This window comes from Narcine bancroftii, chromosome 3, assembly GCF_036971445.1.
Source record: "Narcine bancroftii isolate sNarBan1 chromosome 3, sNarBan1.hap1, whole genome shotgun sequence".
Classification (NCBI taxonomy): domain Eukaryota; kingdom Metazoa; phylum Chordata; class Chondrichthyes; order Torpediniformes; family Narcinidae; genus Narcine; species Narcine bancroftii.
In genome coordinates, this window is record NC_091471.1 from 128,666,436 (window position 1) to 128,678,842 (window position 12,407).

A 12,407-nucleotide genomic window follows, 5' to 3' on the forward strand; every position below is an offset into this window, starting at 1 on the left:
ATGCACCTGAATGTTAGCAGCTGAAGGAAAAAGAAACAGTTTATCTCACATTAAATCCACAGGTTCCATCAATAAGCCAAGCCTGCATAATGGTGACCAGCTGCAGTTAGCATTAAATCAGGGTGGGGGGGAAGAAAATTTCAGAGAGATTCTGTAATTCAACAGTAAAACAGGTGATATTTCAGAAATCCAGGTGGAAGTGGGTTTCAGCCATGACAGAACATAAATAGGGAAGAAAGTTCAAGTGCTCCTATTACCTGAGCAGCGGAATTTCTTGCTCTTGATCTGGCCAATCCTCTTGTTTGCGAGACGGCGAGGACTTGTGCAGCGGGCACCACTCGTTTCAATGGGGTTGGTATGTAGGTAGTCCGCAAGCCATTTCAGATGACAATCACAAATAAATGGATTCTGAGCCAAGTGTCTTTTTTTTATCAAAAGCAAAAACAAACAAGAAAAGCAAAGAACAAGTTACTATGCTTACCACAGAATATGAAATAATGCCTACAACTTTTCAAGCAGAGTAGAATATTAGCCCTGAGAAATTGGTTCAATTGTTAGTTACAGCTGTAATGCATTTTACTGGGATCTGGTGCATTAAGAATTTACAATGTATGACTTAGCATTCAATACACTGACTGTTAGTCTTGCATCACCTTCAAAACTGCCTATTACCTGACTAAATGAGATGGCAGAGCTGCATTCATTTCTCTTGAATTATTTAAAGCAAATTGTGGCTGTGAAGGCCAACTATGCTCTTCAGGAATGTAAATCTGCCACTGTTCACATATTGTTACATGGAAACCTGTGAAAATCTAAACCTCCAGCATTACCCCAACACAGTTTCCTGGGGAAGGTAGAAGTTACAATACTGAATAAAGCACAAACTTGTAAATGGGGCTCTGAGAATGTTAGTTTAGATTGACCCTGCTGCAAACCCTGAATGGTGAGAAGCTTCCTTGGTCCCAGGATGTAGGGGTGCAACAGTGAGCTTGGAAAAATCTTCAGAGAGAAGCTAATGACCTTGGAAATGGATGATGTGATGTTCAATGCACTATTGAGCAGTATAGTGCTCTAAGGATTGATGCTATCCCAGGTGAGATTAGGAAATTAGCACAAAAAGGCTGAAAGTTTTTGTGTGTTTGGAGTGGGTTCCAAGGAAACAACAAGCGGATCAAATAAAACATGATCCACAAAAATTGAACATTTATCAGTTCATTGAGCTCAAATAGAGGAATTGTAGAGGATTTACCCTGATCAATTCAAAGGTTCAACAAAATTGTTTGGTAAGGAGGGAAATATTAGAACATGAGAATTGGAAAGCAAAAGAAAAAAAAAATCTGATGCCTGTAATCTTAAATAAAATAGAAGTGCAGCCAAGGCAGCATCTGGAGGGAAAGAAACAGAATGAATATTTCAGGTGATAACATTTAAATGGAAGTTAAAAAAAAGATGGAATTAAGTTGTGTTAAATTACAGAGAAGGGATAGAGGTGGAGGGAGTAAAGAGAATGTTAAGAGAAGGCCAAGAGATACTGAGTTAGAGAAGTATTGATGATGCTGGCTGAGATAGAATGGTGCAAGACTTTTATGAGAGAATATGGAGCACCAGTCAGATTTAAACCCTCGTCACTGGCACTGTAACAGAGTTGCGTAACCACTAACTAACTGTGAGCTAATGTAAATGAAAAAAAAAGGTAGAATGATAACAAGCAAAATTCCAGCACATATCTCAAGGATGGCCAAACTTGCTTAATGTAAGACCCACAAACGATAAAGTTCAGATGCTTGAGAGCTGCAGGACATGAACAAAATTCACACATACGTTTTTATTGTTACATACAGATTTTGTTACAAAAATTTTATATATTTAAGAAATGCATATTAAATGCAATAATATTTATTCATGTATGCAGTTTTTAAACTGTTAATTTGTATTAGTTTCAGTAGTCAAAGACACAAATATGTAAAAAGAGGTAAACCAAAAAAATTTAATCAGATTTCCACCTTACAAAATTAGTCATTATAATTATATTTTTATGACTAAAATACAATGCTACAAATATCAGGCTATTAAAGATGCGAGTTGGGCGGGTGAGAGACCGGCACCGCGAGTCGGGCGGGTTGGGGGGGGGGGTCGAAATTTATAGAATATTCTAATTTTTCACGAGCCGCATATTAAAGGTCAAAGAGCCGCATGTGGCTCACGAGCCATGATTTGGCCACCCCTGACATGTCTGATACAGGTATAAAACATATCTAAGGGACACTGTTCAAAAATTTAGACTGAGGATTGGAATGATAAGAGTATAATGTAATTGAGAAAGCCTGCTTGTAACTAAGATGGAAAGATCAGCAAAACAGATATAAACTACTGAAACAACAGTCCAAGTGACAATAAAAAAGAAAGGGGACACAGAGGCGTAAATAGAAGCTGATGTAGGAATCAATTGGAAGACATAAAATTATGAAGATGAATTTTATGTTTGGTTAAGATATAAACAAGAATGCTGATGTGATGGGTGCTTGAGATGAGGTAGGAAGAAGAGAAGAATGTAAACCTAAGCAATAATCCCAGAAAAAAATTTGTTAAAAACACCAGTCCAGTGCTCTCTTGAAGTGTTACATGGATACAATGCCATAGGCACTTTGATGGGCATTGGTGGAGAGTACCAGGAGAAATAATAGATAGCAGGCACTTGTGCAACAAGGTAAATGATTTTTTATTCAATTCATGCATTGTTTTAACATGAACCCCAGCTCCCTGATCTTTGTAATTTTTATAAATGACCTGGATGGAGAGGCGGAAGGATGGTTCCGTAAGTTTGCCTGTGATACAAAGGTTGAAAATGTTATGGATGGACCTGAAGGTTGTCAAAGGTTAAAAGAGTATATAGACAGGGTGCAGAGTTGGGCCAAAAAGTGGCAGATGGAGTTTAATTTGGTTAAGTGTGAAGTGATGCATTTTAGAAGGTTAAACCAAAAGGCTGATTACAGGGTTAATGGTCAGTTACTTCAGAGTGTGGATGAACAGAGGGAACTTTGGGTCCAAATCCATACATCTCTCAAGGTTGCTGTGCAGGTTGAAAGCCTGTGGGATGTTGGATATCATTAATAAGGGGATTGTGTTCAAGAGTCGAGAGGTCATGTGAAAACTCTACAAATCTCTTGTGAGACTACACTTAAGAATATTGTGCTCAGTTCTGGTCACCTCATTATAGGAACGATGTGGAAGCTATGAAGAGGGTTCAAAAGAGATTTACCAAGATGTTGCCAGGATTGGAAAATAAATCTTAAGAGGCAAGGTTAGCAGAGCTGGAACTTTTCTCTTTGGAGTGAAGAAGGAGAGGAGACTTAGTAGAGGCCTACATGATTCTTAGAGGCATAGTTAGGCTGGACAGCCAGCGCCTTTTACTCAGGGCAAGAATATCAAACACCAGATCACATGTACAAAGTGAAGGGAGAAAATTTTAGGGGACACATCAGGGGTAAGTTTTTTTTTTTACAAAGAGTTGTGGGTGCCTGGAATGCTTTGCTGGGGATGGTGGTTGATGCTGAAACATTAGGTGCATTTAAAGAGACTTAGACAGTCATATGGATGAAAGGAAAATAGAGGGTTAGGAGGCAAGAAGGGTTTAGAACTTTTTTTTTGGAAGGAATATATGGGTCAGCAGAACATCAAAGGCCAAAGGTCTTTCCTGTGCTGTAATGCTCTATGTACTATGACAGAAGTTTCATGTTCCAGGAATACGTACAATGTTTGGATGGCACGTAGAGGAGCGAAGGTGCCTTTGGCAATGGTCTGTAACTTGTTGTCATACAAGGAGAGGAGGTTTAGATTGTGGAGATCCTGAAAAGCATCCACTCGCAAACAGTTAATCTTATTAGCATTCAGCAACCTGTCAAAAAAAATTTACATCCTGTTAAATATATGAATCCCCTTTGTTTAAAACAGCAACAATTTCAATCACAACAAAATTCGCTGCACCTACTCCCAAAAGGCTTCAAACAGCTGGACGACAATCACTCTTACACATGTGAGCATTTTTACAAAATTGTTGAACTTTTATTTCTTGTTATTAGAGTCCTGACATTTGGTTCTGACACCTGACACCTGCCTTTGCTCCTATATAATTGGTATTTGGCTTTTACATGCAGATGACATAAATGATCATAAAAAAAAGTGAGGGAGATAGAAAGCCCATTTCACCACACAATAGATTTTTATTGCTCATTGGTGTATGATAAGTGATACCAATTCAAGAACTCATTCAATGCATTTTGCAAGTAATGGAACAGAATACAATCTGGAAGTGGTGCTAAATAGGGCGACAGCTCCCCATTCATCCATTTACACAAGTGAAAATATTAAACTCCTATTCCTGTTGTATTAGATTGATGGATTTCAGCTAAAATCTTAGTTAGAATGGAAATACTGGGGTGTTCCCCTTGCGATAAAGGGGGCTGTGAGGGGGAATGAGAGTGAGGAATAGTGGATGCTTAGAAGGATGCTTGAAAGGGACCAAGGTCTACCGCAGGGCTCAGCGACTGAAGGGCTCACAACAGGCCATGAGCTGCTGGTGACTAGATTCTGGGAAACAGGTATCAGGTACAGGATTCATAAAGATGTGATGGCCAGCAGCGGATCCGAAAGGACTCACCTGCTGGTGGCTTCCTAACACCAGGGGTTCGGAACAAGAGGTGGTGGAGGCACAACTTGGATGCCTCAAGCCCAGGTTCACTGCTGGACAGGACACGAGGCCATGGTGCTATGCAAGTCATGGAAGTTTCGGAAACAGTGACACTGGAGGAGATAGTGAGATCCACAGAGTCTTTGAAGGGATTCACCTTTGTCTCCCTCTCTTGTCTTGATAAAGGTGTTATATTAATTGTGCCTCTTTGGATTAATTTAGAGGGCAAACAAAGGAGGGAGTTTTTGTGTATTTTGCAGTCTTGACAATAAATGGAATTGTGAATCTTGGAATGCTCAACAGACATGAAGGATAATTTGCATGCTACGGGTAATACATAGGGGAATAGAAATGATCTATGACTCCATGGTGTTCACCTTATCAACTGTGTTACATTTAAATGAGCAACTTTTAAACCTAACTTCAACCATTAATCAGTAAACTTTGAGTGAAGTTGATTTCATATTCTATCCAACATTACTCTCCACTGAACTCAATTGATTGTAAAATTGGGTGCCATTTTCCAGAAGACATGCTAGTTTTAAATTTCACCAATATTATGCAATAGATTGGATCTTTTTCCATAGTTATTATGGAAAAAGCATTATGTTTTATAATGGATCAAAGTTTGACAATCATAGGAGAGTGTACCAAGTCTACCCTCGCATAGCATTGTTGAAAAGATGTTCCATTATTTTATTGAGCAAAACAAATCTCAGGCTCTGTGAGTCAATCTACATTTCCTTTGGGCTGCATCTTAAATATCCTGGTTTAGGGGAGGGGGGAGGGGTTAGATCACTGCACATACTTTAAGAGCTACAGTAAAACGGCATATAGGAGAGGAGTCCTAGGCCAAACCAGTCAACGTCACACTGAATGTCTCGGCAGGCTTGAGGGACCAATGGACAAGTCCTGCTACAATTTTCATGTGTCCATTTCGAGACCTCAAAAAAGTAATTGATTTGAATTGTACATGTATGTTATGGAACAATTTATCATGTGAGCCTCAGAGTAACTGAGAAGTTAACAAGGGAGTTTATGTTTTGTGGGCCATTATCTTCCAAAAGTAATTTTGTTGGACGCCTCAGTGATAAATTGCTCCACTCTTTGGTGCTAGTGGAAGCCACAGCACAGTTGCTCTTCTGCAATGCTACTCCAGAAACTTAAGGGGTCACGTAGCATCTATAAGAAGGATAGGGTAACCAACATTTTGGGCCTGAGCTCTTCGTCAAGTTATGAGTAAGAAACAGGCAGGCACCAGAATAAAAAGAGATGGGGAAGAAGAGCAAAGGATGGAGAAACAGGCAGCAGGAGGAGTTTATCTCTTGATTATTCTCTTATAATAATCAGGAATCCATTTTATAAATTGTTGGTCTATTTAAGTTTATTTAAGTGGGGGTGGGGGTACTGTCTAATGCAAATGTAAAGTCTACAAATGACATTAAATGCAACCAATGCCATTCATTTGTGAATCTTCTTCTTCCAAGGATGTTAGATCCTTTAAAAGTTCAAGGGCTCAATATCTCATGGCAAATTTTCAATTTCCACATCACAAAGTGCTTCCATATCTAGATGCATTTGGAACTCTGATACCATCCTGCACATACCAGAAAAGGTTTAATTCCACCTCCTCCCCTCCTGCCTCCCATTCCGCGAGAAGCAAGATTAATACCTACAGAATACAAATGAATGACTTCAGTGGAATATTAACCTTTCTTCAATTGAGGTCATGAAATCATTTACTTTTTGCAGCATTTCCTGAAAGATTGCGCTCTTATTCATAAGTTCAAGGTAACACAAGCTTGTTGCAGATAAGGTCTGATAAACCACATAATTACCAGAATGCTATCCTTTGCTAAATTTCATCTGTACTGTTATTTTTATCAGTGATAAGACTTCTAAGGATTGAAAACCCAATGCCCAACATCAGCCAAACCACAAAGAATTTGCTGCAGGTGGCACATCCCAAGAGAATGACTTTGGAAAAATGTCTTGGGGGAAAAAAAAACACACACAAAAAACATTGTTGTTGAGGTTATCTGTGCGGCATTGTGGGTTGAAGGATGATCGATTCCTTTGTGGTTGGAAGGCTTATGTGTGTATCTTTATGGGAGAAAATCATGCCCTTACAGCAATACGTCTGCAATAAAAGTCTCCAGAGCAAATCCCCAGCACTCAGCAGCTGTGTCAGTTCGATTTTTCAACTCTACTTTGGGTGTTTTAATTTGAGAAGTGTTGTACCAAGGTGAATTTCTTTTTTTGGTTTAGATGTCAGAAAGTATTATTTGAAAATATTTGCCCTGTAAACAGTTTGTTTCCAGTAACTATCAGGCTCCTGAGCTTTCCCTTACTACATAAGCTGTAAGATCAACAGCACAAAATAAAAACTGTCTACACTATTGTAACACCATTTTTTTCCTACACTATGGTAACTGCGATTATTTATTATCTATCTTTTGAATTTCTTTTCAATTTAATGTATTCTATTGCAGTTATTTTTTTCTCTGAAGTATCTGTTCTGCAGCAAGTGAGCATCTTGGTGCATAATGTACAAGACAATAACTCATTATTATTTAAATCAATTAAGCTGCTGTGATCACGATACTCCTGGGTTCTCCACAAAGGGAGTGGTTGCAGTATTATTTTCCTGAGAATAACTGTGAAGAATTAATATCTATTTTTGTATCAGTTGTTTCTTTTTTAAATAAAGTATATTATTGTAGTTTTTGTAGCTGATTTTTTTTTTTACAAAGTTCCTGTTCAGTTGCATGAAGAATTTGAGTGCCCATGTATGCTGTACAATGTATATGACAATAAACTCATTATCATGAAATACACCTATTATCAAGAATCCTTTAAACTGGAAAACAGATATTTTAGAACATTTTCAATGTGATTTTTGTTTCCAAATTTCTTTCTCTCTTCCCTGTGACTCACTGTGCCTGCTTCACTGGACAAGAGTGAACCACCACTCTTTTATCGCTGACAAGAGTGAACCACCACTCTCTTATCGCTGACAAGAGTGAACCACCACTCTCTTATCGCTGACAAGAGTGAACCACCACTCTCTTATCGCTGACAAGAGTGAACCACCACTCTCTTATCGCTGACAAGAGTGAACCACCACTCTCTTATCGCTGACAAGAGTGAACCACCACTCTCTTATCGCTGACAAGAGTGAACCACCACTCTCTTATCGCTGACAAGAGTGAACCACCACTCTCTTATCGCTGACAAGAGTGAACCACCACTCTCTTATCGCTGACATGAGTGAACCACCACTCTCTTATCGCTGACAAGACTGAACCACCACTCTCTTATCGCTGACAAGAGTGAACCACCACTCTCTTATCGCTGACAAGAGTGAACCACCACTCTCTTATTGCTGACAAGAGTGAACCACCACTCTCTTATCGCTGACAAGAGTGAACCACCACTCTCTTATCGCTGACAAGAGTGAACCACCACTCTCTTATCGCTGACAAGAGTGAACCACCACTCTCTTATTGCTGACAAGAGTGAACCACCACTCTCTTATCGCTGACAAGAGTGAACCACCACTCTTATCGCTGACAAGAGTGAACCACCACTCTCTTATCGCTGACAAGAGTGAACCACCACTCTCTTATCGCTGACAAGAGTGAACCACCACTCTCTTATCGCTGACAAGAGTGAACCACCACTCTCTTATCGCTGACAAGAGTGAACCACCACTCTCTTATCGCTGACAAGAGTGAACCACCACTCTCTTATCGCTGACAAGAGTGAACCACCACTCTCTTATTGCTGACAAGAGTGAACCACCACTCTCTTATCGCTGACAAGAGTGAACCACCACTCTTATCGCTGACAAGAGTGAACCACCACTCTCTTATCGCTGACAAGAGTGAACCACCACTCTCTTATCGCTGACAAGAGTGAACCACCACTCTCTTATCGCTGACAAGAGTGAACCACCACTCTCTTATTGCTGACAAGAGTGAACCACCACTCTCTTATCGCTGACAAGAGTGAACCACCACTCTTATCGCTGACAAGAGTGAACCACCACTCTCTTATCGCTGACAAGAGTGAACCACCACTCTCTTATCGCTGACAAGAGTGAACCACCACTCTCTTATCGCTGACAAGAGTGAACCACCACTCTCTTATCGCTGACAAGAGTGAACCACCACTCTCTTATCGCTGACAAGAGTGAACCACCACTCTCTTATCGCTGACAAGAGTGAACCACCACTCTCTTATCGCTGACAAGAGTGAACCACCACTCTCTTATCGCTGACAAGAGTGAACCACCACTCTCTTATCGCTGACAAGAGTGAACCACCACTCTCTTATCGCTGACATGAGTGAACCACCACTCTCTTATCGCTGACAAGACTGAACCACCACTCTCTTATCGCTGACAAGAGTGAACCACCACTCTCTTATCGCTGACAAGAGTGAACCACCACTCTCTTATTGCTGACAAGAGTGAACCACCACTCTCTTATCACTGACAAGAGTGAACCACCACTCTTATCGCTGACAAGAGTGAACCACCACTCTCTTATCGCTGACAAGAGTGAACCACCACTCTCTTATCGCTGACAAGAGTGAACCACCACTCTCTTATCGCTGACAAGAGTGAACCACCACTCTCTTATCGCTGACAAGAGTGAACCACCACTCTCTTATCGCTGACAAGAGTGAACCACCACTCTCTTATCGCTGACAAGAGTGAACCACCACTCTCTTATCGCTGACAAGAGTGAACCACCACTCTCTTATCGCTGACAAGAGTGAACCACCACTCTCTTATCGCTGACAAGAGTGAACCACCACTCTCTTATCGCTGACAAGAGTGAACCACCACTCTCTTATCGCTGACAAGAGTGAACCACCACTCTCTTATCGCTGACAAGAGTGAATCACCACTCTCTTATCACTGAAAGCAACCTACTACTTTCTTTCCCTAGTAGTATATCTGCAGGAGATTGGACCACATTGTTCTGTTTGCCTCCCCCAGACAATCACCCCCTCTATTAGTTCAGCCAATTCAAATCGTACAATGGAGCTCTGCAAATTAAGTTCAGCATCATTGACCAAGCTCTCTGCCTTCCTGGAAGACACTCATTGAGTAGAGAAATTCCAAGTGCATTGCTAGATTGCATTGCCATTTAATGATTAGTTCATCCACCTATTGTAATCACCCCATGATTTGCTGGTTACCAGGGTGATTGCAAGTACTACCCTTCAAGTTACAAGCAGCAATGTGATGATAGAACTGAAAGAGAAAAACAAAAGTGATGACCAGATGTCCTCTGGAAGGTGATGCTTATCACCATCAAGAATCACTGGCCTTCCACATTCAGGCAGGTAGTGCCAATCAAGTAATAGCCCCTGTCGACTGCTTTCAATTCACCGGATGAACAATTTTCTGAGCGTAACTCTGTAAAATGAAACTGCAGCAAGATTTTCATAGACGCTGCATTGAACACTCCAGTTGTTTAAAGCTTTTCAGTGGATCTTTTCCTCTCTCTGCAACCCTTGCCAATGGTGCATCTCCTTCCAGCTGCTTGCTTTGACAGTGTATGATAAATATATCAAATTCTTTTATACATCACTGAGTTGAATCTAAGACATCCAGCGGTGCCAGGGTCAACAAATATGACAGCTTTCACAATGGAATCACCGGCAGGGATTGGGAAACGAGATTCCTCAAATTCTTCATGCCTGTTTTGTGTACTGTACAAAATTCACTCGAAGTAAAAGTGCTTTGACCCCTAACCAACATTCTCCACAGGGTATACCCATTACTTTGCTGCATCCTGGAGCAAGCCTCCAGAGTCTCTTTGGTGAAGGGATAGAATTCCGGCTGTCATATTCCCAAGCCTTCATTTCTCTGGACGTTGATCCTAATGGTTTACTTTCATTGCATTCACCCTGCAGTCAATAGGCCTGCTCGCATTTCATGGATTTGTTTTGAAATGAAATATCTCATTGGGTCATCATCATACAGCCTTATGTATGAGGTGCAAACTTTCATGGATTCATAACTTTTAACACAGGGTGAAGGCAGTGTGTGGAGTTGGAATGGGAAGGTTACATCAAGGAATGGCATTGGTATGAAGCCTAGCCATTTTAGTATCTGTACCTCATTCCAAGTCAGGTTTCCATCAGTCCTCTGAGATGTTAGATACTGGGTTTGTGACTAAAAGACAGGAAGCCAGGTTGTTTCTCTGAGAAGCATAGATGGAGTATTTTACCCAGGGCATAAATGTCTAATAAAACTTTATAGTGAGAGATGAAAAATGAACAGGGGATGTGCGAGTCAAGTCGTTTAACACAGAGAGTGGTAGTTGCTTGGAATGCATTGCTGGTGTGATGGTGGAAGGAGATATAATAGTGATATTTAATGTGCAGGGAATGGAGAAATACAAATCACATTCAGGCAGATGGGATCATGTACAGCAGTCGTGGTGGCTGAAGAGCCTGTCCCTGAGCTATGCTTTTCTATTGTCTATGATTAGGATTATAAAGATTATTTGTGTTAGTGGTGACAAGTGAGGGTGGGTTAACTGGTGTAGCTGCTGCTTCACAGCTCAATTGACCTCTGCTGCTTCTTTTGTGACCTTTGCCCCTGTGATCAAGTGCATTTCCTCTTGTTTGATAGGTTAAATGGCCATGGTAAAATGCATCAACGTAATTGGTTGAATCAGGGATGGACTTCAGAGAGAGTAAAAGTGAATTAGTTCAATTGTGTACTTGCTGGGGGCTGACTTGGTGGGACTGAAGGACCCGTTCCTGTGCTGGATAACACACTGACACCACCATTCTATGCAGTAAAGGAAACCCAGAGGCAGAGGAAGCCTAAAGATGAAATACTATACAACCCAATACTCAAGACAGCGAAAAATAAAATTACTTTACTCACATATCTGGCAAGATGTGCTTCAGTGAGTTATTCACTGGTACATAGCATCCTGCCCATGACACTTAGGTCCTATCCAGGGCACATCACCCTGACATTTGCAATGTTTAAAGACTTTCCTTTTCTGGAGCAACACTTCTCTAAAGACAACCAAACTATGGCGCTCTAAAGACAACCAAACTGTGGGGCTCGCTATTAACCCCTGATACACGCACACGAAAACAACAGCTGCGAGGTTTTGCTGGCCTTCAACAGCTTGGCCCCACTAAAGCAAGAGTGCTTCATGAACAAAGAAATGAGCTGCCCTAATTTTGACTCTGAATATTCCTCTCCTCCTGTTCTGTTCCAATCAAGCGAAGAGACATAAAATTGTGGGTTTTACCCATCATTCTTGCTCAAGTCACAATGATTTGATTTTGGACTTTAACAGAAATAATAAAAGGAATATTGGAACATCATTCTTGAATAAATGGAGGATTAGATAAATTAACGTCACATAAAATACAAAGTGCCACCACCACACAATCTCACCTGTCTTCACACTACTGAGGGAAGTGAAGTTTAGAGAGAGCATGAATTAACTTCCTCTTAACTTTATCTTGCAGCAAAATAATTTACCAGAGATGTTGAATATCCCACAAATAGCAAAAAGAAAAGTGATGATTAAAAAAAAAAAATCATTTCTGACACCCAATTTTATATATCTGCTGATCATCAGTTTGTGCTTCATTGTCCATGGAGACCCATAGGAGTTAATCCTGAAATTTACATTGAGATTGAATATCCTTGCTCTGCATAGAACTGGTC

At 40.6% G+C, this 12,407-nt stretch overlaps 1 protein-coding gene across 2 annotated transcripts in view; it reads right to left on the reverse strand.

Annotated features, from left to right (window-relative positions):
• Positions 1-12,407, reverse strand: part of slit2 (slit homolog 2 (Drosophila)) — a 509,410-nt gene that overhangs the window by 114,593 nt on the left and 382,410 nt on the right. For both annotated transcript variants that reach the window (XM_069925076.1, XM_069925074.1), the window contains exons 13-14: positions 3,752-3,895; positions 258-421 (exon numbers count right to left, since the gene is read on the reverse strand). In XM_069925076.1, coding sequence (XP_069781177.1) covers positions 258-421; positions 3,752-3,895 — 308 coding nt within the window. The remainder of the gene's footprint in view (positions 1-257; positions 422-3,751; positions 3,896-12,407) is intronic.